Source organism: Bidens hawaiensis, unplaced genomic scaffold (assembly GCF_021521415.1).
Source record: "Bidens hawaiensis isolate Kalapana, Puna unplaced genomic scaffold, B.hawaiensis_p1.1 tig00025577_1, whole genome shotgun sequence".
Taxonomy (NCBI): Eukaryota; Viridiplantae; Streptophyta; class Magnoliopsida; order Asterales; family Asteraceae; genus Bidens; species Bidens hawaiensis.
Genome location: NW_027505056.1, coordinates 22,355 through 43,825, shown reverse-complemented (window position 1 = coordinate 43,825; position 21,471 = coordinate 22,355). Strand labels below are relative to the sequence as shown.

At 31.9% G+C, this 21,471-nt stretch overlaps 2 protein-coding genes across 2 annotated transcripts; one reads left to right on the top strand and one right to left on the bottom strand.

Annotated features, from left to right (window-relative positions):
* Positions 1 to 2,260: 2,260 nt before the first annotated feature.
* LOC143610306 (serine/threonine protein phosphatase 2A regulatory subunit B''beta-like) lies at positions 2,261 to 6,127 on the top strand. The gene is made up of 13 exons (XM_077084823.1): positions 2,261 to 2,431; positions 2,728 to 2,973; positions 3,348 to 3,453; positions 3,540 to 3,639; positions 3,714 to 3,819; positions 3,907 to 3,997; positions 4,098 to 4,239; positions 4,748 to 4,895; positions 4,998 to 5,107; positions 5,301 to 5,457; positions 5,544 to 5,669; positions 5,747 to 5,888; positions 5,979 to 6,127. The coding sequence occupies exons 1-12, from the start codon at positions 2,282 to 2,284 to the stop codon at positions 5,885 to 5,887; spliced, it is 1,623 nt and encodes a 540-aa protein (XP_076940938.1). The 5' UTR covers positions 2,261 to 2,281; the 3' UTR covers position 5,888; positions 5,979 to 6,127.
* A 4,683-nt stretch (positions 6,128 to 10,810) lies between these two features.
* On the bottom strand, positions 10,811 to 13,556 carry LOC143610288 (WRKY transcription factor 72A-like). The gene is made up of 5 exons (XM_077084809.1): positions 13,086 to 13,556; positions 12,753 to 12,893; positions 12,299 to 12,652; positions 11,863 to 11,976; positions 10,811 to 11,667 (listed from the first exon to the last, which is right to left on the bottom strand). Exons 1-5 carry the CDS (start codon positions 13,356 to 13,358, stop codon positions 10,957 to 10,959), a joined length of 1,593 nt encoding a protein of 530 aa, XP_076940924.1. The 5' UTR covers positions 13,359 to 13,556; the 3' UTR covers positions 10,811 to 10,956.
* Between the last annotated feature and the right edge of the window lie 7,915 nt (positions 13,557 to 21,471).

Here is a 21,471-nt window from a genome sequence, read left to right as displayed (position 1 = left end):
ACCACGATTAGTGTTTTTGTTATTGAAAAATGGTTAATACCTGGCCCGATTAACCGGTCTTATCGGTTAACTGAAAGTTGACCACTAACCGGTTATTAAATTAACTGGTTTTCGAATAACCAGTTTGTGAATGTCTACCCCTAGCTACGGGTATTCTAATAGACATTTTGATATTGATTTTGTTAACGGAATACTAAAAAGACATAAATATCAAGCATGTTGTATGTTTTGTCTACTATGATTTGCGGATTTGTTTTTGTTGTTTGAGTGAAAGACTTCCAAGTAAAGTAACACAACATTAATGATTAAATAATGAATACAATTAATGAGACAAGCTAGTGATAAGTGATTACCAATGTCTTAGTGAGATGTGATACGGTGATCATTACAATATTAATAATATATTGTGACAAATATTTCTATAGGTTTAGAGAGACGTTGAGATAGTGTAGACAATTTAAACGTTATTAAATACTCCTATTTTTTGTGTTTACTCATGTCTCGACTTAATCTTACAAATTTCAAACCATAGATACTATTGAGTTTACAACTTTTTTGGAATGAGTACTCTAAAAGAGAACAAAAAATCTAGTTATAAAAACCGATTCAGTTGAATTATAATTTAATTGGGTTAAATTTATATAAAAAGTGGGTATTTAAAGTTTATATTTTTGCTTCACATGCTCAAACATAAAAGATGAGCATATGACAATGTGACAGGCCAACCCTTATACCATATTTAGACTTTATAAATCACAAGATCCTCCATTATTCATGGGTATCTTAAGTATGCTACCAGTGGCGGACCCAGGATTTTTTGACAATGGGGTACCGTTATTTTCAACGTTTAAATTTTCGGGTCGGTCGTTGTTTGGGTCGGGTCGGGTCAGGTGGAGAAACATAATAAAAACAATATCATTATAATAAACCACACAAAATACGATGTCATTCGAAATGATAAGAGAAAACATTACAAATTTCATTTGTGTGAAGTTTCTCAATAAAAAGTTGGGGCTGCTGGGCTATATCATTCAAAACAGTATGGCTCTAAATATTCATCGTGCTACTAATTTAACATGACTAAACCCATTTTAGATATTTACTTTGTTTCTCACAAAATTCCTCATATTCGTAAATAGCTAGACCATCTAAGTTATGTTTAATTAACATATTATGTTACAACTCTATTCAACAAGAGTCTAGTGGTGAAAGCCAGTTTCGACCTGAACAAAATTAAAATTTTGAAAAAAGAATCGTTTTGACCCGAGCCAAATTTAAACACTCTTAAATGAACCGTTTCTGCACGATCTAAACCGTGCTACTCTCCTCAAACCCTAACTCCATAGCACAAATCTATATTATATATATATATTCCCCATTCTTTTCAATGATTCTTGCATAACTAACCCTAAAATTAAGTTTTTGGCATAACAAAGTCACACTCTTAACAATAATATACAACATACAATTACTAATCTAAGTAAATAATTGCATAAAATCAATCAGTTGGATATCTTTATTTTATGGAGTAAGTTTTTTTAGCTCTAAAATTACCTGAGAGTTGAGGCAAAATCAGAAAGCAATGACAGCGCCAAAAGGATGGATGGTGGCGGAGAATAGCAGCGGCGGCAGGTGGCGGTCCGGCGGAGGCTTGAGCAGTGTGGAGGAGTTGAGGTTGAGCAATAGTGTTCTGTTCTGTTCTGTTCTGTTCTGGTTGATGTTTATAAACTTATAAAACCCTAATTATTATATTAACAATTTGACTAAAAAAAAGAAAATAGCAAAACCATTTCAATCATTTTCACTTTCTAAATTTAAATTTACATACCATGAAAATGTTGGATAAGACTAATAAAAGTACCCAAAAAAATGAACATGGGTCATATCTCATATATCGTATGTAAAGTATAAAGTCTTGATTTTATGAATCTTGATTTCTTTCTTTTCTTCTTCTTCTTCTTCTTCTTCTTCTTCATTACCACCCCCTTCAGGTGCTTATCATTCATACCCATTTTATACAGAATCTTGCATTCTTTAAATCATTTAAATCATTACACCCACCGATCTTTATAACCCAATTCAAGATTTGCAAAAAGATTCAAAATTTATGACTTTCTTGATTCGAAACGTGGACCCAATGCGTTTGATTGGATTTTGAACACACGAACGTGTACGGAATTGATTGAATTGAAGTGGGTTTGTTTTGGTTTTGATTGATTGATTAGCAGGGTTTCAATTTGAGACCTGGATGATTGATTGAGGGTGGTTGTTTTGGGTAAAGATGGATGTGGATTATAATGGGGATTCGGGTTTTCTTGACCCGGATTTGTTGCAGCTGAATGAAGTGTCTCCGTTGGCGATTAAGTCTAATCCTGTTGTTGCAGAGAAGTTGTTTCAGCAATGGCTTTCGCTTCCCGAAACCACTCTTTTGGTAATTATTATTGTGTTATTAATTTTATGATCATTTGTTAGTTTTTGTTGTTATGTTGGTTTGTGTGATATGATATGTATAGTATAGCTATAATAAGATGGTAAAGTTTGAATCTTGATACACTTTATGTCACATGAATTGACACAATTACATTGTGAAATAAGATGTTAAACAGAAAACAATAAGGCTATAAACAAACAAATAAACAAACAATACGTGTAATAATTGCTACGTATTAATATAGACTATTAATATTGCTATCGGATTATTTATGGTATTTTTTTGTCTGAAAATAGGTGAAATCTTTGTTTAACAATGTTAAAGCGGGCATTCCGTTAAACGTATCTGGATCGGTTTCCAGCCCAAAAGCTTCTTGCGGGAGTCCAATACCTTCTATGTTTCCAGCTGGCAGTGCGCCGCCACTTTCGCCAAGAAGTTCATCATCCGGTTCTCCTCGTATAACAAAACAGAGGGCGGGCCCGTCTGTACTAGGTTCTCCGTTAAAAGTAATAAGTGAACCTGTCAAAGAGTTAATACCTCAGGTCAGTTCTCAAGTTAGTAACTTTGTTTTACTATGCCAAGAATTGAATTATTGGTTTTTACTACGAGTATCAGGTGTGTAAACGAGCTATGAGCGAAGCCGAGCCGAGCCGAGCCTGAGCTCAACTAGGCTTGAGCTCAGCTCGTTTGACTTATGAGAGCATGAGCTTGAGCTCGGCTCATTTCGAGCTCTATTCAAAATCTTAAGCTATATTTCTATTTCTAAAGCTTGAGCTCGGCTTGTTTATTATTTATCAATTAAGTTGTATACATTTTTTATAAAAATATTAATTATAAAGTTTATATATAACATAATATATATATATATACACCCACTATTTAGTTATTTTTATCGAAGCATGTTTATTTATTGCAGTTTTACTTTCAAAATGGTCGCCCGCCCCCTAATGAAATAAAAGAACGATGCTTGTTTATAACTAACCAGTTTTTCTATGGTCATGCGGATGGACTACAATTGCACGGTGAGATATGCATTTCATCATTTTTTGTGGAATACAAATGGTGTGTAGTTTGACTTTGACCTGGCTAATTTTGACCTAATTTGTAGAATTCAAACTGCTTACAAAGGAAATTTGCAAACTGCCATCTTTCTTTTCCACTGCCCTTTTCAAAAAGATTGACGTTGCTGACACCGGCGTTGTGACCAGGTATCTTTATATAGCTGTATATTTTTATTAATAAAAAGCTTTTCTTTTTTACAAGTGAGGTTTTTTATTTGCAGGGATGCATTTGTTGATTATTGGGTCAATGGTAACATGTTGATAAAAGATGTTGCAACTCAGATATTTACAATATTGAAGCAGCCTGATTTGAAATATTTAACTCAGGTATATGAGTATATTGATTTGTAAATTTCTTTTTTGACCACAAAAGTCAAACATAAGATTTACTATCAAATATGTCATCTTCAATAGGAGGATTTTAAACCCGTACTCCGGGAGCTATTGGCAACTCATCCAGGTTTGGAGTTCTTACAAGGGACACCAGAATTTCAGGAGAGATATGGTTTGTTTGGTTTATTTATTTATTATTATTATTATTATTATTGTTATTATTATTTATTAATGACTTAGTTTTATTTAATTTACATTTTCTGTGATGGCAGCTGAAACGGTGATATACAGAATATTTTACTACATGAATAGAGCGGGTGATGCTCGTCTTACCCTACGGGAACTAAAACGAGGAAATTTAATTGCTGCAATGCTGCATGCTGACGAAGAAGAGGACATAAACAAAGTTCTAAAGTAATAATTTTTACAATTCATATACACTTGTATGGGTGTAAACGAGTCGACCCGTGCTCTGTTTCTAAAGCTCGAGTTTGGCTCGTGAATAGTTTTTCAAACACGAGATCAGCTTGTTTCATAATTATTTATTTAATTTATATACATTTGAAGTATATATTTTGGTTATAATTTTTATATATAGCATACATATATTTATTTAGTTATTTTTATCATAAACTTGTGCATAATAATAATTGTCATATAAATATATATTAATTTGTTAAGTATGATTTATATAAAAATACATGTCTTCAGGCTTGTGAGCCAACTCTAGCGCAATAAGTGAAGCTCGGGCTCGTTTATTTAACAAGCTTATTTTTATGCTCAAGCTCGTTAATGTTTGGGTCGATTTGAGCTTTTAGTGAGCCGATCTCAAGTAGCAAATGAGCGGCTTGGCTTGTTTACACCCCTATACACTTGTTTATAAAAAAAATTCTAATAATTTTATATTTTTTTTCCTTTACAGATATTTCTCGTATGAGCATTTTTATGTAATTTATTGCAAGTTTTGGGAACTGGACACGGATCATGATTTCTTGATCGATAAAGAGAACCTTATACGATATGGTAATCATGCATTGACATACAGAATTGTTGACCGAATATTTTCACAGGTTTGTGACTAATATCACTGGCTTTTGATTTAAAAAGTGTGTTTTACACCTTTTTTGTTTGTTTAATGTTTGAATTCTTTGATTTCGTTTTATGTGGATCATGTACCGAGAAAATTCACCAGTAATGTTGATGGAAAAATGGGATATGAAGATTTTGTTTATTTTATTTTGTCGGAAGAAGATAAATCATCAGAGCCTAGTTTGGAGTACTTGTATGTTTGATTTGGCGCGTAGTTTGATATAAGTCTGGCAAAGCCGATCGGGTAGGGTCACGGGTCAAAATGGGTCGATTTAAGTTAGCAGCTTTAATAAGAGTGACCTGTTTTGACCCGTTGCATAATTTGAATAGACCCAAATGAACCTATAATCAATTTTTTTAAAAAAACTTTTACAATGTATTTTCAGGTTCAAATGTGTAGATTTGGATGGAAACGGTGTAATTACAAGAAATGAAATGCAATTCTTTTACGAAGAACAATTACATAGGATGGAATGTATGGCCCAAGAGCCCGTTCTTTTTGAAGACATATTATGTCAGATTGTTGACATGATTGGCCCAAAGGTAATAATTTCATTTTCATTTTTTACTTTTCCGTTTTTTAGATCATAGATAGATTATTAATACATTTTTCACATTTTTTAATGTAGGATGAGGGATATTTTACCCTGCGTAACTTGAAAGGAAGCAAACTTGCTGGCAGTGTTTTCAATATTCTTTTTAACCTTAACAAATTCATGGCCTTTGAAACTCGCGATCCGTTTCTCATACGTCAGGTACGCACTAATTGTTGGTTTATTTAATTTTAAGCCAATTCATGTTGACAAATTATATTATTTATCTTATAAAACAGGAACGTGAGAATTCAACATTAACAGAGTGGGACCGGTTTGCACATCGGGAGTATATTAGGCTGTCAATGGAAGAAGATGCTGAAGATGCATCTAATGGCAGTGCAGACGTGTGGGATGAATCACTTGAGGCTCCTTTTTGAGGTACTTATAAAAAAAAATATATTTTTAAGTTCTATAAAGAGATAAACATAAACCCTGGCCGACTAATTCATGTCTGGTTTTCGATGGCAGGTGAAACTGAAGAGTTCTTGAATTTAAGTCACGTGAGCCGAAGAATGTGAAGCTTTTTGTGGATTTAGCGACCAAGTATGCTGAACCCGGCGGTAAAAGTAGACAGTAAGTTTGGTTTTGGAAACGGGCTACGAAGTTGCAGATGCATGTCAAGTGGAATTGATTTAGGGGAACATGTACCGAATGATCATCAACCCACTTATGCCACGTCTTTTCTTCATCGTTATTGTCAGCCAGTGAATTTGATATAGTGGAACCGAGTTTGGTTCTCAGCTGGTCAATTATAGGTGCACAAAAATACGTTATATGATTGTTGTATATTTGATTTGAGCTTAAATACTGATTACTGAACTTAATAAAAGAAAACCTGATGAATCTTCAAGTGGTTCACCATCCACAACTAGTATAGGCACTTTCTTGTAATCTAACATGGCATTGGTAAAGCCCAACACTTCAACTAGCTAAAAAGCTTATCAATTGATAAACATATATAATCCCATAAAAGCACAACACTTCAAAGTCTTCAACCAGCTAAAAAGCCCAAAGAATGAAAAAAATGAAACTCTATGCAAAGAGAATATGTCAAACATCCAATACAACAAACCTTTTTCTATTAATCAACAAACAATGCAGTAGAGTTGACTTATTTTCAGAACGACGACTTTATTGTGTTTTAGGCCATCACACTTCCTGAATTGGAGAGTCTCGTTTTCTCACTCTGACAAAACTATGTTGTTTGACTTATGTTTATGAAAGTTAATTCTAGCACAAAAGAAAAAAAATGGTAGTTAGATGAAGAATTAATCGATTGAATTTATATATATCATAAAATAGGCACAAAAAATATTGGCTGAAAAAAAAAACTTGTTTATACCAAGTCACAAAATTACCCGCAATGATACATTCAATTTCATAAAATGTACATCATTTGAATCCATCTTTCTTTCAAAAACGGCTTGTTTTAAATGGACCATTAATATTGTAATTTAAAAATCCCAAGAATAAAAGTTAAGATAAACAAAACATATAAAACTATAAAGGTCGATAACTATTATTTTTATTTTACAAGTTATAAAAAAATCCTTAATACGTATATATTTTAAAATATTTTGTATAACTAATAAAATAAAAATTATAGTTATCGACCAGTATAAATATTTGTATATTATAAAAATACTTTTATAGTAAAATATTTTAGCATATGAAAATATTTAGGATTTTTTGTATAACCAATAAAACAAAAATAGCAACTTATAGAGCTTTATAGTTTATGTGCCGTTTTTTTTTACACAATAACGACCATTAATGATTTGACTACACTATTGTCTAGTGTATTGTGATTTTTTTGGTATACTTTATTCTATGTACTTATGATATAGTGGTTTAGTAGTACTGTGTGTTGTACGTAATTTTCATTTTAATAGGCCCGTCACGTGTAGGTGATCGGGTTAGACCTATTGGACCTGTGTAATTTGTTAATATTTAATAGGTTTCTGGGATTCCAATTATAAGATTTTATTATATTTGTTAATGTCTTTGTCTAGCAAGCTATGTAAGTTTATATAAACCGATTTATGGTTAGACATTGAAAACACACACGAGATGCAACCGATCGAGTTAGAGTTTATCTAGAGAAACACGAGTTATATGTAATAGGGATATTTGAGTTATACTTTCTCTATATAATATTAAGAGAGATTCAATATTAATTATCTTGCGTTTACGTTTTTGTGAGTTATATTAATTCATCATTGAATTGGTATATTGTGTTTAACTATAACAAAGGTGGTGGATTCAAATTTTTATAAGTGTAAGATTACATGATTTTAAAAGGAAAAATTCGTTTTTAAAAAAAATTCTGTTTGATGATTAAAGATTCAAAATAAATTGTAAGAATATTTTTTATTAATTATATAATTTTGAAATTCCTTGGAAATGGAGAAGTCAGCCATGGTTTTCCAAAAGGGTCAATTCATTCATCATCTGTATTTTGCGATCTTAGTTTAACATCATTTTATTCTTATTTTTTTAATAATCGAATATTTAGTATTGTAACGAAATATTTTATTAGTTCTCTTGAGATTTTTCTTTTAAGAATGTAGTATTCCTTAATTAGGAGGGCTAAGATGAATCAATTTACTAGGACTATCAAATTGTGTTAATAATAATAAAATTGTGTTATAGCTAGAGAGATATAAAGTAGTTACACGAGTCATATCCATTTTTTATACTTATATTAAGCGCGTCGTCTTTAATCTGTTTAACATAATATATAAGACCTATTTTAATTAGGCTTATTTTGTTCTCTAGTTTAACCTTCTATATTATTATTTTAAGAGCGTCTAAACCCTTTCACAAACATAAAGCTAGATTAAAAAATTTTGAAATATAATTCATCGGTTTTATGAATGATTCATGATACAGAAAGTTAGCTATTCAAGATCAAATGTTATACTTTCAATAAAAACCTAGGAAATAACGAATTTGCTACTATATATGTTTCTCTTGAGAGCCAATAACATTGATCCATTGTTACCTATGCAATGTACAACTTCTTCATCTTAGGTTTCTTTTAGGTTATCAGAACATTGTACAGGTCGGTCCCCTCCAAAAAAACAAATCGTGAACGTTATACTGAGTCTATTTAATATCATCTTTACACCAATCGAGTAAACCTTTATTCACACGAGAACTATGAAATTGTAAACTAGAAGTAGCAGCTAGCTAGCTAGGGTGCACACTTTTTATCTCTTAGTTGCTCGTTGCGGAGTGCCAAATGCAAGGCGTTATGATGAGATGGTTGGACCTTATCGTCAGCTACACCATGCCGCCGTGTTAAGGCCCGGCACTATGGGTTGTTAGTTGACACATTAACGAGCGTTAAATATAAAATAGGCAGCGACCACTTCATTTCAGTCAATCACATTTTTCATGTTTTTTTTATTATCTATACGTATATCTATACTATATATAATACATAAGACATTGATAAATTAAGACACCTACATTTTAAGTAAATTACAACTTGTAATGTATAAGGTACATTTTTTATAACATGTAAGATAGGGACAAACTTGTCAATTAAAAAATATGCATAAAAATAATTACAACATTGCCCCCTCAACTTTACTCAACTTTTATAAATTTAAAAAATAGTTATAACTTTGAACCTTCATCTATACTTATTTAATTTCTTATAATTTTAATTGTAAACTAACTTCCCACCAACGATTTTTCAACGGCCGTAATTTTTTCATACGTTAATATATATATATATATTTAAATTGCACCATAAAAATGAATATTTTATTGTCTTAATTTGGGTATGATATTGCTATAGTTTTTTTTGAATTAAAAAAATTATCATGTTAAGTATGGGTGTTCACAATTCGGTCTTTAACAGTTTCTAAGTTAAATCATGAGCCGTTAGTTCGATTTTTTGTCATTGAAAACCGAAATTGAACCGTTGAGAATTTAAACTGAATCTTTACTAATGGTTTGGTTTCACGCATTGAGCTTCAATAATAAGTTTACCATCTAGTCCGTTTTTATATGGCCGATTTCGATAAAAACCGTAAACCCAGGGCTGGCTCCGAGAATTGAAAAAAAATTTGGGCCGATGTCGAAAAATATTTTGGGACTAAAGTAAAAATAGTATTTTGTTGGGTTTAAACAATTTAATTTTTAAATTGGCTTCCTTTTTTATGATTTGGGTTGTTTAAAAAACTAATGTATAAAAATAGGCTAAAACATGTCTCAAATGAGGCTAGAACACACATCATTTTGGTTGAAAGTCATACCCCTTTGCCACTAGATTAAATTAGTTGTTATATAATGGTGTTAAACATTATGTATAGATATAGTATTTCATAAAAATACATATAATTTAAAATAAAATAAAATTCGGGCCTAGCGGGTAGTCGGGCCTATGTCCGTCGACTACCTTGCCATATGCCATGGCCGGCCTTGCGTAAACCAAACCGTTTGCTATAGTTTGAACATTCAGAAACCGGCTGACCAAAAACGGCGATTGGTTTAATGTTTTCAAGGTTTCATACAAACATTGAACAACCATAATTATTACATGATTACTAGGATTTTTGTTTCCAACCGCATCACACGGACACCCACCTAGTTTAATTAAAACATAATACGTTTGTTAAAAGGTAAACTAGTAAAAATCACTATATTGTTTATTCGGATCTCATGATTCATAATAAATTTTTTTTGCTATTAATTAACGGTAACGTGCTGATTATATACACATATAATAAGCTTACTAAAAAAAATCAATTTCGGTATGCGCCCAGTACTGGTTACGATATTAATGCAGTAGATGTACTTCATTAATGGCTAGTGTTAAAGTAATCTATTATTAGGTTCTTGATCAGTTTAGCATTGAAGAGCTCACATGCATGGAACCACCCAAACCTTAATAGACAAGACAAATCAAACACTATTTAAAGATATAAATAAAGCTTCACAAATTTTTCTTCTTAATTTTTAGCCATCAACAAATCCTGGGCACCCAGATACATCGATTGGCAAAAGACCAACCCATACCCACGATCGAAGAAAGCGTTGGTGGTCACTCGTCCACCACCAATTCTAGGAGAAACTCACTGCCCAAAAGCTCACTATGATAGAACTCTTGACTCAGCGCAACGTTTTGTCACGAACGATGGTCAAACCGACGACATTCCCTAGAAAATTTCCGGTTATAGTTTATATTTCATATAAAAGAAAGATATTAACATAAGATAATATGTTTAGTAACATGTATATAATAAATATTTCTTGTCGAAATTCATTCACTTATCGTTTATCACCTTTAATTTCCCATATAAATTACAAATTCAAATACAACAATTAGTATTAAACAAACTAAAACTTTTGATGATCCGGATGTTGACAAGATTTCTCTAGTCTGGTTGCGCGCATCAATCTTGCAATCGATCATATTACAAAATGACGCTAGCTAGCCGCTTCTAGAGAGGGATTCGAGAACCCATGTTTTGCCACCGGAGCTACTACCACCACTCTCTCTATCATCTGGACCACCAACATGAATGTTATTAGTTATTTGACTCTCTTTATTAATAATGGAAGAGATTGCAGCTGCCACGACAACTCTAAAAGTAGGATGTGAAGCAATAGCACTCATATTCTCAGCCAGAACTGACTTATTATTGTTATTGTTACTGTTACTGTTATTGTTAATATTGTTGTGATCCTCACCACCTTCTAGGATCCCATTAATCCCATTTACCTGATTCGATCTTGAAAGATGGCTTTCGTTAGTGAACTTGTTAGTCGACATCCAAGGAAATCCTAATTGAGGTGAGAGGTTTGAATTTTGGAAATGGCGAGGATTTATTATATTGTTTGTGAGATCAAAGACAATGCCTTTTGAAGGGTCATTAGGATTCATTGTTCTAGCATGTGTTGATGGATATGGAGAAGAATTAGGGTTCATGGTGCCAGAAGAAGTGTAATAGTTAATGAAAGGAGACTGGTTCATGGCTCCAAGTTCGGATGGAAGAGGATTGCTTGAATCTAGTAGCATGAAAGATCCTGTTGCGGCTGATGTTGTTGAAGCCATTGCGGTGGCTCCTACGGGTAGTGGATGGTTGTGATTCCCCTCATACGTCGTGATTAGTATCGACATGTCCTCTAAACATCTTTGCACCTACAAGCAAACCATGAGATATTAGCTAGTCTTGAAATACTGCATGCAGTGTTCATTAAATCTCACAAGTTACAAATGAAACTAATTTATATTGCAAAACAATAAATAAATAAATTTCCGTTTTAAATCTCGGTTGTGAAAACAAAAGAACATACGGTGCAAAGATAAAAACACACGCGGGTAGGAGGGACAAACCTGTTTTCTAACCGGACAACCAGGAGCAACTGTACAACGATAGTATGCTCGTGGGCAAGGATTTCCCTTAGCGATCTTTTGTCCATATTTTCTCCATTGACATCCATCATTCATCTATAAAAAATATGGCACTTAGATTGTAAATTCTCAATCTATTAACTGATTATTAACTACTATACCTAACTGGCTAACTTAACTTTCACTACTAAATTAACTATTTTCTTATAAATTGTCGCCACAGTTTCCATAAGAAGCAATTTGGAGAAATCACTAATACGTAAAAGAAAACTTCATAATAAAAAAATAAAATTGCTTAAAATTGTTCTATATTTCAAAAATATTTTATTATGTTTCGTACTTTAACAAGAACAATAGTTTCTTTCTAATAAATATAAAAACTATACCTATTTTTATTCAACAAGTGATTCAAACTTACTGTGGCAGCTTCGCATTTTGCACGTACTGAAACCCTAGCTTTTCGGTTTGGCAATGAGGCGATCTGGTCATTAACAATATTAACAGCTTTAACATTGTCACCAATAAAATTACCCGGATTGATCAACTCGCTTTGTTGCATCGGGGAAAACCTTGTTGCGCTCTCAAGTAAATCCTTTTTATTCCCTTCATGATGATCTTTTGCATGTTGGGATGTTGTGGTATTGCTTTGAATCCTCAACGATAAACCTAAATCCTCGATTTCACTTTCTTGTAATGGCGGAGATCTTGGGCTACTTTTCTTACTTTCTTGATTTCGTTCGTGTCCATTAAGAGATAGAAACACTTTTGGATCCTGTATATATATATATATATATATATATATATAAGGTGTTAATACTATATAAGAACATAGTTTAGGTGGTATTTATCTTGGAATATTAATATTAACATACCTTGATTTGGTTTGAAGATTGTTGGATAACCGAAAATTTCATTTGTAGATCATAATAATCTTTCATGGTTTGCTCTACTTCTTGTCTTAACACCTTGTTCTCCTCTTTCATCCGATTCATCTCCATTTGTAATATTGACATCTTGCGTAAAAATACACAAAGTATTAGAATTTTAGCATATGGGGTCGGTTTGTATCTTTGTCTCGTCCTGTCTAGCTTCTTACTAACCGAGTTTCTTAATAATTTTTTTTATTGAAGTATAAAGAATATGAGAAAGAAAAAAAAGGGTACTTAATTAGTTAACTTTTATCTTAGGGTTTGAAAGGTTGTTACCTTTTCTTGTTGATCATGATTAAGATCTTGTCTTTCTGGTTTTTCAGTTGGAGTGGTGGTAGTTTGTGCATCATCTTCTGATTCTTGTACTTCATGTTCAGGTGATTTTACTTTTGTGTCACCAACTTCATCATCATCTTGAGTATCATCATCTTCAACATGATCTGATTTTGATGAATATTCTTTAGCAAGCTCTTGATCTTGAGCATCAAGCTTCAAAGTCAAATCTATTTTCATTTCTGTATTATGATTCTCTCTTTCTTCTCTTGCCATACTTACATCAATGGGAACTATGTTTCTCTCTCTAGAATGCTACTTTTGAGACACCAAAGTCAATTCACCAGTCTAAAGGGATGTATTCTTAGACACACAAGGACGCATCTAAGTTTTGACTTTCACTAGGTCCTCCATATTTTCCCAAACTATATTTAACTTGTTAGTTAATTCTCTTCTAATTATTTTATATTTAAAATGCCTACACTTCATAGAAAAATAGGCTTAGATTGATTGACATTCAAGGTTAGTTATATTAATTAACTTATTATAAGTTGTGAGTTCAGTTATTAATAATAATATATGGTTACTTTGGCACTCAATGTCATCTATAAAAATTGTGAGTTTAAACTTTTGATTTATTTTTTCTATGAAAACATTTAAGATTATTTTCAAAAAAAAAAAAAAGTTTTACATAAGCCACAAAAATAAGCTCGACAATATTTAAAGTTTTTATAAGCAAATATGTATTTATAGTTATAACTTTCAATTAAATTACACAACTTTTACCAAAAATCTAATTCACTCCTTTTCTCAAAAAAGATTTATTCCTATTAATTGCACTTTTACCTGTTATTCAATTTAGTGTTAGAAAGAGTGGTTGCTCTCATGTACCTTAAGTGTACGTCAATCTTGTATTGTCGTGTTATTTATACTTTTAACATACTATCCTATAACATCTTAATTACATGTAACACTCATCTCTCTCTAAATTATGTTTTCTTTATTTAAGTAAACTTAATTTTATATATTAAACAAGTAAATATAGCATTAATATTTTTCCTAACTCGATATGTGTCACTTGATCTTGGTTTGTTGATTTTAATTTAATTAATTCAAATTGAACGTCATTTAGCTATTAGCTTCTTTTATAATCATGTTTCAACTATGACATCAGTTACGTAATTCTTTCCATATGGCCTTCCTTTAATAAAACTAAAAAACAAAAAACAAAAACTAATGGGACTTTTACATCATGCTTATTCTTTTAGAACTAGTTTGAAGCTTTGGTCTTCTGTTTCACATATTAACCATCTTATCACCCCACAAAAGTGAGAATACCCTTTTACATCAAGCTATAATATATTATTTTTAATTATGTCATCGTTGTTTCTCTCACATATCTTTAATCGTAAACGTTAACTCACTATTCTTACGTGTAACATTGTTATGTAAAGTTATATGTGTTTCTATGTCTTGTGTAACATCAATACTAGTAAACAACATGAATGTTAAAGAGATTGATTGTATGTTGTTCACGTTAATTAAATTGTTCACCTAGTCAGATACTCTATTTAAAGTTATATGTTATAAGCATCTAAAGAACCAGTATCAATTCAAGCAGTTTGTATGTTCACTAGATAAAATGTCAGACTTTCCAGCCAGCTAAAATGTCATAAGCAAATCTTTTAAATTATGTACTAGAATACTTTACTAACCAAGTTACAGTTTTACTTGCGTACATATGTGCGCTAGTATATATACTTCAACCAAGATCAAAGATCAAGATGAATGACGCGGTCAACATCCTTGCTTGTAGTGCAACGACACTTCAAAACAAGGGCTTTCAGTGACTATTGAAACACGTACGTGCACTTGTTTGGATGATGTTGCAAAATTAGATACACTTAACTAGTTAAGGGAAGAAGGTGTGCGTGTGACTGATCACTGACTCCGTGATCACTAGGTTTAGTTTTTATCTTAGTTTTTATTGCGTAAACCTCTCTTCATATTTTCAACCTTATATTTGGTTCCTGTTACTAATTAACATAGACAATAAAAGTTGTTACAAAGGTTTTCGAAATGAGAAAGATGTAAAACTATGTAGTGTTTGAATTTGATTTAAACTCTTAACTATAATATACACGTACGCACCATGAATTGATCAAATCTTGGTGCCAAGGATAGACACTAAAAGTCTTACCAAATACTTCATTGTAAAGAAAATATGTTAAAACATTAATGTCGACATGTGAAAATGTGCTAACAATCGAATTGGATAAGATTAAAATATTAAATCTTTAAATACTATTAAAGCAATACATTCTTCCACATGACATCTACTAGCTTGTCCACCTAGGCCTCTAACTCACCATATTTACATTTTAAGAGTCTCTCTAATGATGTCACGTGTCATATTATCCATAACCTAAAATACATAACCCACTTCATTTTCCATAACCCACAACCAATGCAACCAGTCATTTTTCTCTCTAACCTCTTCACGAACATACTAACCCTAATTCCGCCGCTCATATTCAACTATAATTCCGGCAGTCATATTCCAACTTCTACATTATTCACCATCAATTTTTTAATCTACCATGTTATTCTTCACTTTCATAGGTGAACAGGTCTCCAATCATTTGGATTCCGTTCAATTCACCGTTTGTCAGAGGAGATGTTATAATGTTTTTTTCCCTCAATTGATGATTCTTATAACAGATCTATTCTCCGATGAATATAATAAAGGTAATTAAAAATCCATTCTTACACATATTGGTTTAATAGTATAGTAAGATCCGGTGAATATATTCCGGTCACTTTGTTTTGTTATAATATCCGATTAATATATTCCGGCCACTTTGTTATAAGCATATTTTTATGTTTAATAAGATTTTCCGGTGAATTTGTCATTTTTTTGTTTATTGAATATTCAGAATTGAATTTCCGTTCAAATTCTTAATTGTTTTCAGGCCAATTTTTTATTGTTTTGTTTGTCCAATTCTAAAATTTTTCGGCCAATTTTTTATTGTTTTGTTTGTCCAGTTCTAAATTTCTGTCTACTTTATGTTTTTTTCTATCCAATTTTTTATTTTTTTTTTCATTACTAAATATTAAGAAACATAATTTTCGTCCACTTTTTAATATTTTTCCGGCCAATTTTGATTCAATACTCTTTAATGTTTTATTAGGTTATGATATTTAATCTTTAATTTAATATTCCCGAAATATTAGTTAAAAACTACTAATTTTTTATTAACATTTACTAATTATAAATATACTAAATTTCTAACCTAAATATAATATTGATTTTTAAAATTAAAATACATATTAAATTATAATATTCACCTTCCACATATAATTTATTCTAGAATTTAATAAAGATATTAACGTACATAACTGATTACATTATTAATTAACCTTTTACTATAATTTGAAATTTAAATTCAAATTATTACTGACTATATTTAAAGGTTTGACTAAATTAACTAAAATTAAAGAAATAATTTATGTTTTTATATAATATTAAATAAAATTATATAACCGTATATAATCATAAAGTTTCTAAATTTTTATTAATATTTATTGAATTATAAATTTAGTAAATTTAATAATCATAATAGTGATTTTTAAAATTAAACAAAAATGTATAATATTGATTTTCCAAATATAATCTATTCTAGAAGTTTCTAAAAATATTAATCTACATTAAATTAATCCGTAATTATTCCTGAATTTTATAATTTAATAATAATAATAATAATAATAATAATAATAATTGACATTTTTACAAAAATTTGAAATTCAACAACCATTCAAAAAATTTGAAATTCAAATATATTTAAAGGTTTGACTATAATAACGATAGTTAATGAAACGATTATGTTTTTAAGCAACGTATTATTATTAAATATTAAACGATTTTGATTAACCTTAAATATTGAAATATTAAATTTATTATATAATAATACATTCTAAATATACATTTTGAATATAATCAATCGTTTATTTTAGAAAAAAAAAAATAATAAGAAGAATGGTCTCTAGAAAGCTAGCCTTGGATTTCTAATTGTTTAAAACTGATCGGTTTGCCCATAACTGGTAAACGTATCGGACCACCTTTTCGTTTTCAAAATCAACATATTTTATTATTTATTATTTATCTCAATTAAACTAATTATGAATTTCTTGCGATTATATTATTAACATTCTCTAATTATCTAGATATTGTTATATGAGAAAAGATTGTTAAGGTGTTTATTCGTGATCTGAAATTATATAATATTACATAAAATTATATAATAGTATATAATCATAGATTCTAAATATACTTTGTTTTATGATTAATCTTTTATTTTTTTCAAATATAATATATTATAGAAGTTTCTAAAAATGTTAATCTTTTATTTTACACTAATTTGAAATTCAAATATATTATAATGTTTGACTATAAAAACGATAATTAAGTAGAGAGTTTAATGTTTATATATTATTTTTATTATTATTTTATTTTAAATTAAGCAACTTATTATTGTCTTTGTTAACTGATTTTGATTAACCTTAAATATAGTAAACCATTCTAAATATACATTTTTAATATAAATTCTTTAGATATTGTTGTTAGATTTAATACAAGTAGTAGATAGTCAACATCTCTTTACACTTTCTAATAACTATAATTTGGAAGTTAAGATTTATTGGTTCCATATAACAACTTTAGTAACGTTTATATGTTACTAATTATTATACATGTTGTTTTGTGTGGTTTATATTTTATATAATCTGCTATTGTGTTGTAACAATTTTCAGGTGTGTTAGGAAAAGTAATTTTCTTTTGGTTGAAGTTTTCAAGATGTTGATGATGGGTTAATAGCAAAGAACATTATGGGTTATTTTGTTGACGTGTAATGGTTGTTATGCTTAAATTAACTTCTTGTAAATTGAAAATTTAATATTAAGACAATGTAAATCTATTAATTTTTGGTTGGTATGGTGATATGTTTAGTGACAATGTAAATCTATCAAGTTTTAATAGTTAAAGAAATATATGTTTGTTTAAAGTGATATTTAAGTTGATTATGTTTAGTGACATGTTATTCCATCCGCGTGTCACGCGGGCTATAACCTAGTTAAATACTAAATCTTTGAAGTTAATTATAAAGCTAAAAAAACTGTTCACTCAAAAAAATATTTAGGAGATTCTTTTTTCCCCCCTAACTTTTCCTATTAACAACTATAATGCTTGGGAATAGTTAATTTATAATATATACAGATTTTTTAACATGATTTCTTATAAACTTTTATTATGAGTAATTTAATTAACATCTATATACGAGTCACTAATGGGTTTCAAAGAAATTCAAGATTGATCATTATCGTATTTTCTTCAACAAGTGATTAATTTATATTAGATTTTTTTTTTTTTTTAAAAAGAGGAAATGTGACGAACTCCAATTCGGTGGCCTCACTTTGTAGAGAGAAGCCAAAAAGAATTAAAGAGCTGCAATAGAATAACTTTAACTCCTATAACTCAGTACCCGGCCACCAACTTCGTTTTAAAGTTCTCACGTGCTATTATACTGCCCACGATTTTTATCCCGATTAAAAATTAAAGTATGAGAAAGATATATAAGATATTATTTTGTTTCGTATATGCTTGTATTTATTTAAGAAAATTCAAATTTTAATAATGCAGACTATTATATATTAGTAGACGGTAGATTATAATTTGTAACGGCAATTTAATAATTTAGCGTACTTACTTTTGTTTACTGTTGTCAACAATCCACTCTAGCGTTAAATAAGTGTCGTATGATATGTAAGTCACACACTGAAGAGGTGTCGTTGCCCGTTTAAATGAAACTAGTTAATGGTTATATAAATGTTAGAATATGTTATGCAAAAGCTTAATTCATTACAAAGATACAAAGGCTTTAAATAGCCTGCTACAAGAGCTATAACAGGAGACAAGAATGGAAACGAGAGAAATAAGGCTAGGACTATGGAAACCTATTGACTAGAAATTATTGTCTAAATATAGACTGATCATATAAACGAAAATATACATTGAATATACAATTATGAATTGGTATCCTTGATATCCTTAATATGCCCCCGCAAGTTGGAGGATCCATCGGAGACTCCGATCTTGGACCGTAGTTGTTGAAACGGACTCCGACCAAGAGGTTTAGTTAACATATCAGCAAGTTGATCAGCTGAGTGAATGTGAAGAACCTTTAATGAGCCATTAGCTACCTTTTCCCGAACAAAGTGATAGTCGAGTGCCACATGTTTCATGCACGAGTGGTATACTGGATTGGCACATAGATAAGTAGCTCCCTCATTGTCACAAAATAATGTAGGAGGCTTAGTTGGTGATAGACCAAGTTCCAATAGTAGGTTCTGGACCCAAGATAGTTCGGCAGCTCCATTTGCTAATGCTTTATACTCCGCCTCGGTTGAAGATCGAGAGACCGATTTTTGACGCGCTGAGCGCCAGGAGAGAACGTTTGAGCCAAGATAGATGATGTATGCAGTTGTGGAGCGCCACCCATCTGCAATACCACCCCAGTCAGAGTCGGTAAATGCGGTTAGATTAATGGGAGACCCACGGTTAAGAAACAAACTGTGATGGATGGTGCCTTTCAGATAGCGGAGAACACGTTTTAAGGCTTGCCAATGAAGTTGAGTTGGGGAATGCATGTATTGTGAGAGCTTGTTGACAGGATATGAGACATCAGGTCTAGTGAAGGCAAGGTATTGGAGAGAACCCACCAGTTGACGATATGGTGTAGGGTCAATCTGAGATGAGCCATCAACGGGAGAAAGAGACTCAGTGGAACTGAGTGGTGTGGCAACGGGTTTAGCGCCATCCATTTTGAACTTGGTGAGGAGATTTTGCACATGAGCATGTTGAGATAAAAACAAACCATCGGTGGTGGAAATGACTTCAACACCAAGGAAGTGGTGTAACATATCGAGATCTTTAATAGAAAATTTTTCAGAAATGCACGAATGGTATGTTGGACAAAAGTATCATTGTTGCCGGTCAAGACAATATCATCAACATATACCAAAAAGTACGAGACAATGCCATCCCGATTGTAGATGAACAAAGAGGGGTCCGCGAAGGATTTTCGAAAACCAAGTTCAAGGAGGAACGTTGCAAGCTCAATATACCATGCACGCGGTGCTTGTTTGAGCCCATAGAGAGATTTCCGTAGGCGACAAAGGTAGTGTGGAAGATCCGGATTGACATATCCCGGGGGTTGAGTCATGTAAACCTCTTCATGCAAGGTGCCATGTAAGAAGGCGTTGTTGACATCGAGTTGTCGAATGGACCAATTTTGAGATAAGGCAATGGCAAGGACGGTACGGATAGTCACAGGCTTGGTAACTGGACTAAACGTTTCAAAGTAATCCTTCCCATATTCTTGTAGGAAACCTTTGGCAACTAAGCGAGCCTTATATTTTTCAATAGACCCATCGGGAAGCCGTTTGATACGAAAGACCCATTTACAACCGATAGGTGTGCGTTGGGTAGGAGGGACAAGTTCCCATGTGGCATTTTTTAATAGGGCATTAAATTCATTGTCCATTGCTTTTCGCCATTCTGGATCTTTTAGAGCTTGAGCATGTGTTGTTGGTACAAGGGTTGGAGAGATTGGATGAAATGTGATTTGATTAACAAAGGCAGAGTTATAGTATTTAGGGTTTGGCTTACGGTTACGTGTAGGTAAGGTGGAGGTCGTTGGGCTGGTGGTGGTTGAGTTCAAAGGAGGAGATGACTGGGCAGTGGAGGTGGAGGGTGATGGGAGGGGTGTAGATGGGGAATTATTGTGAAATTCGGTGGATGATTGAGAAAAATCAGATGTATGGTCAGTAGAAGTGTGAGCCACGGATGGTGCGGTGAAGTGTGTGGAATGCAAAGGGTGGGCCTGGTTGTCGGTTGAAGTTTGGGCCAGGTTATGGGTTGTGTGGTGATAGATTGGGTGTTGTTTTTGCTGGGTTATTGGCTGGGTTACAGGTGGGCTGAGAGGACTGGAAGGAAAATTAGGTTGAGGGTTTGATTGTGGTAGTGGGCCAGGAGAGTGGACCTGTGTTGTGGGGTTAGATATAGGAGAAATGGGTTGTTTAGGTAAGGGAGTGGAGTGGGTCTGTGAACAACCAAGGAATTCATCAACAGAGGAGGTGGTCAAAGATTTGGTTGGAGATTTGAATGGAAATTTTGACTCAATGAACTCCACATGTTTTGAGTGGTATAAACGTCGGTTGGTGTAATCATAACATTTGTAGGCTGATTTTGATTGTGAGTAGCCTAAGAATACACACTTTTCCGAGCGTGGATGAAGCTTGGATTTTGCATACGGGCGAAGCCATGGGTAGCATA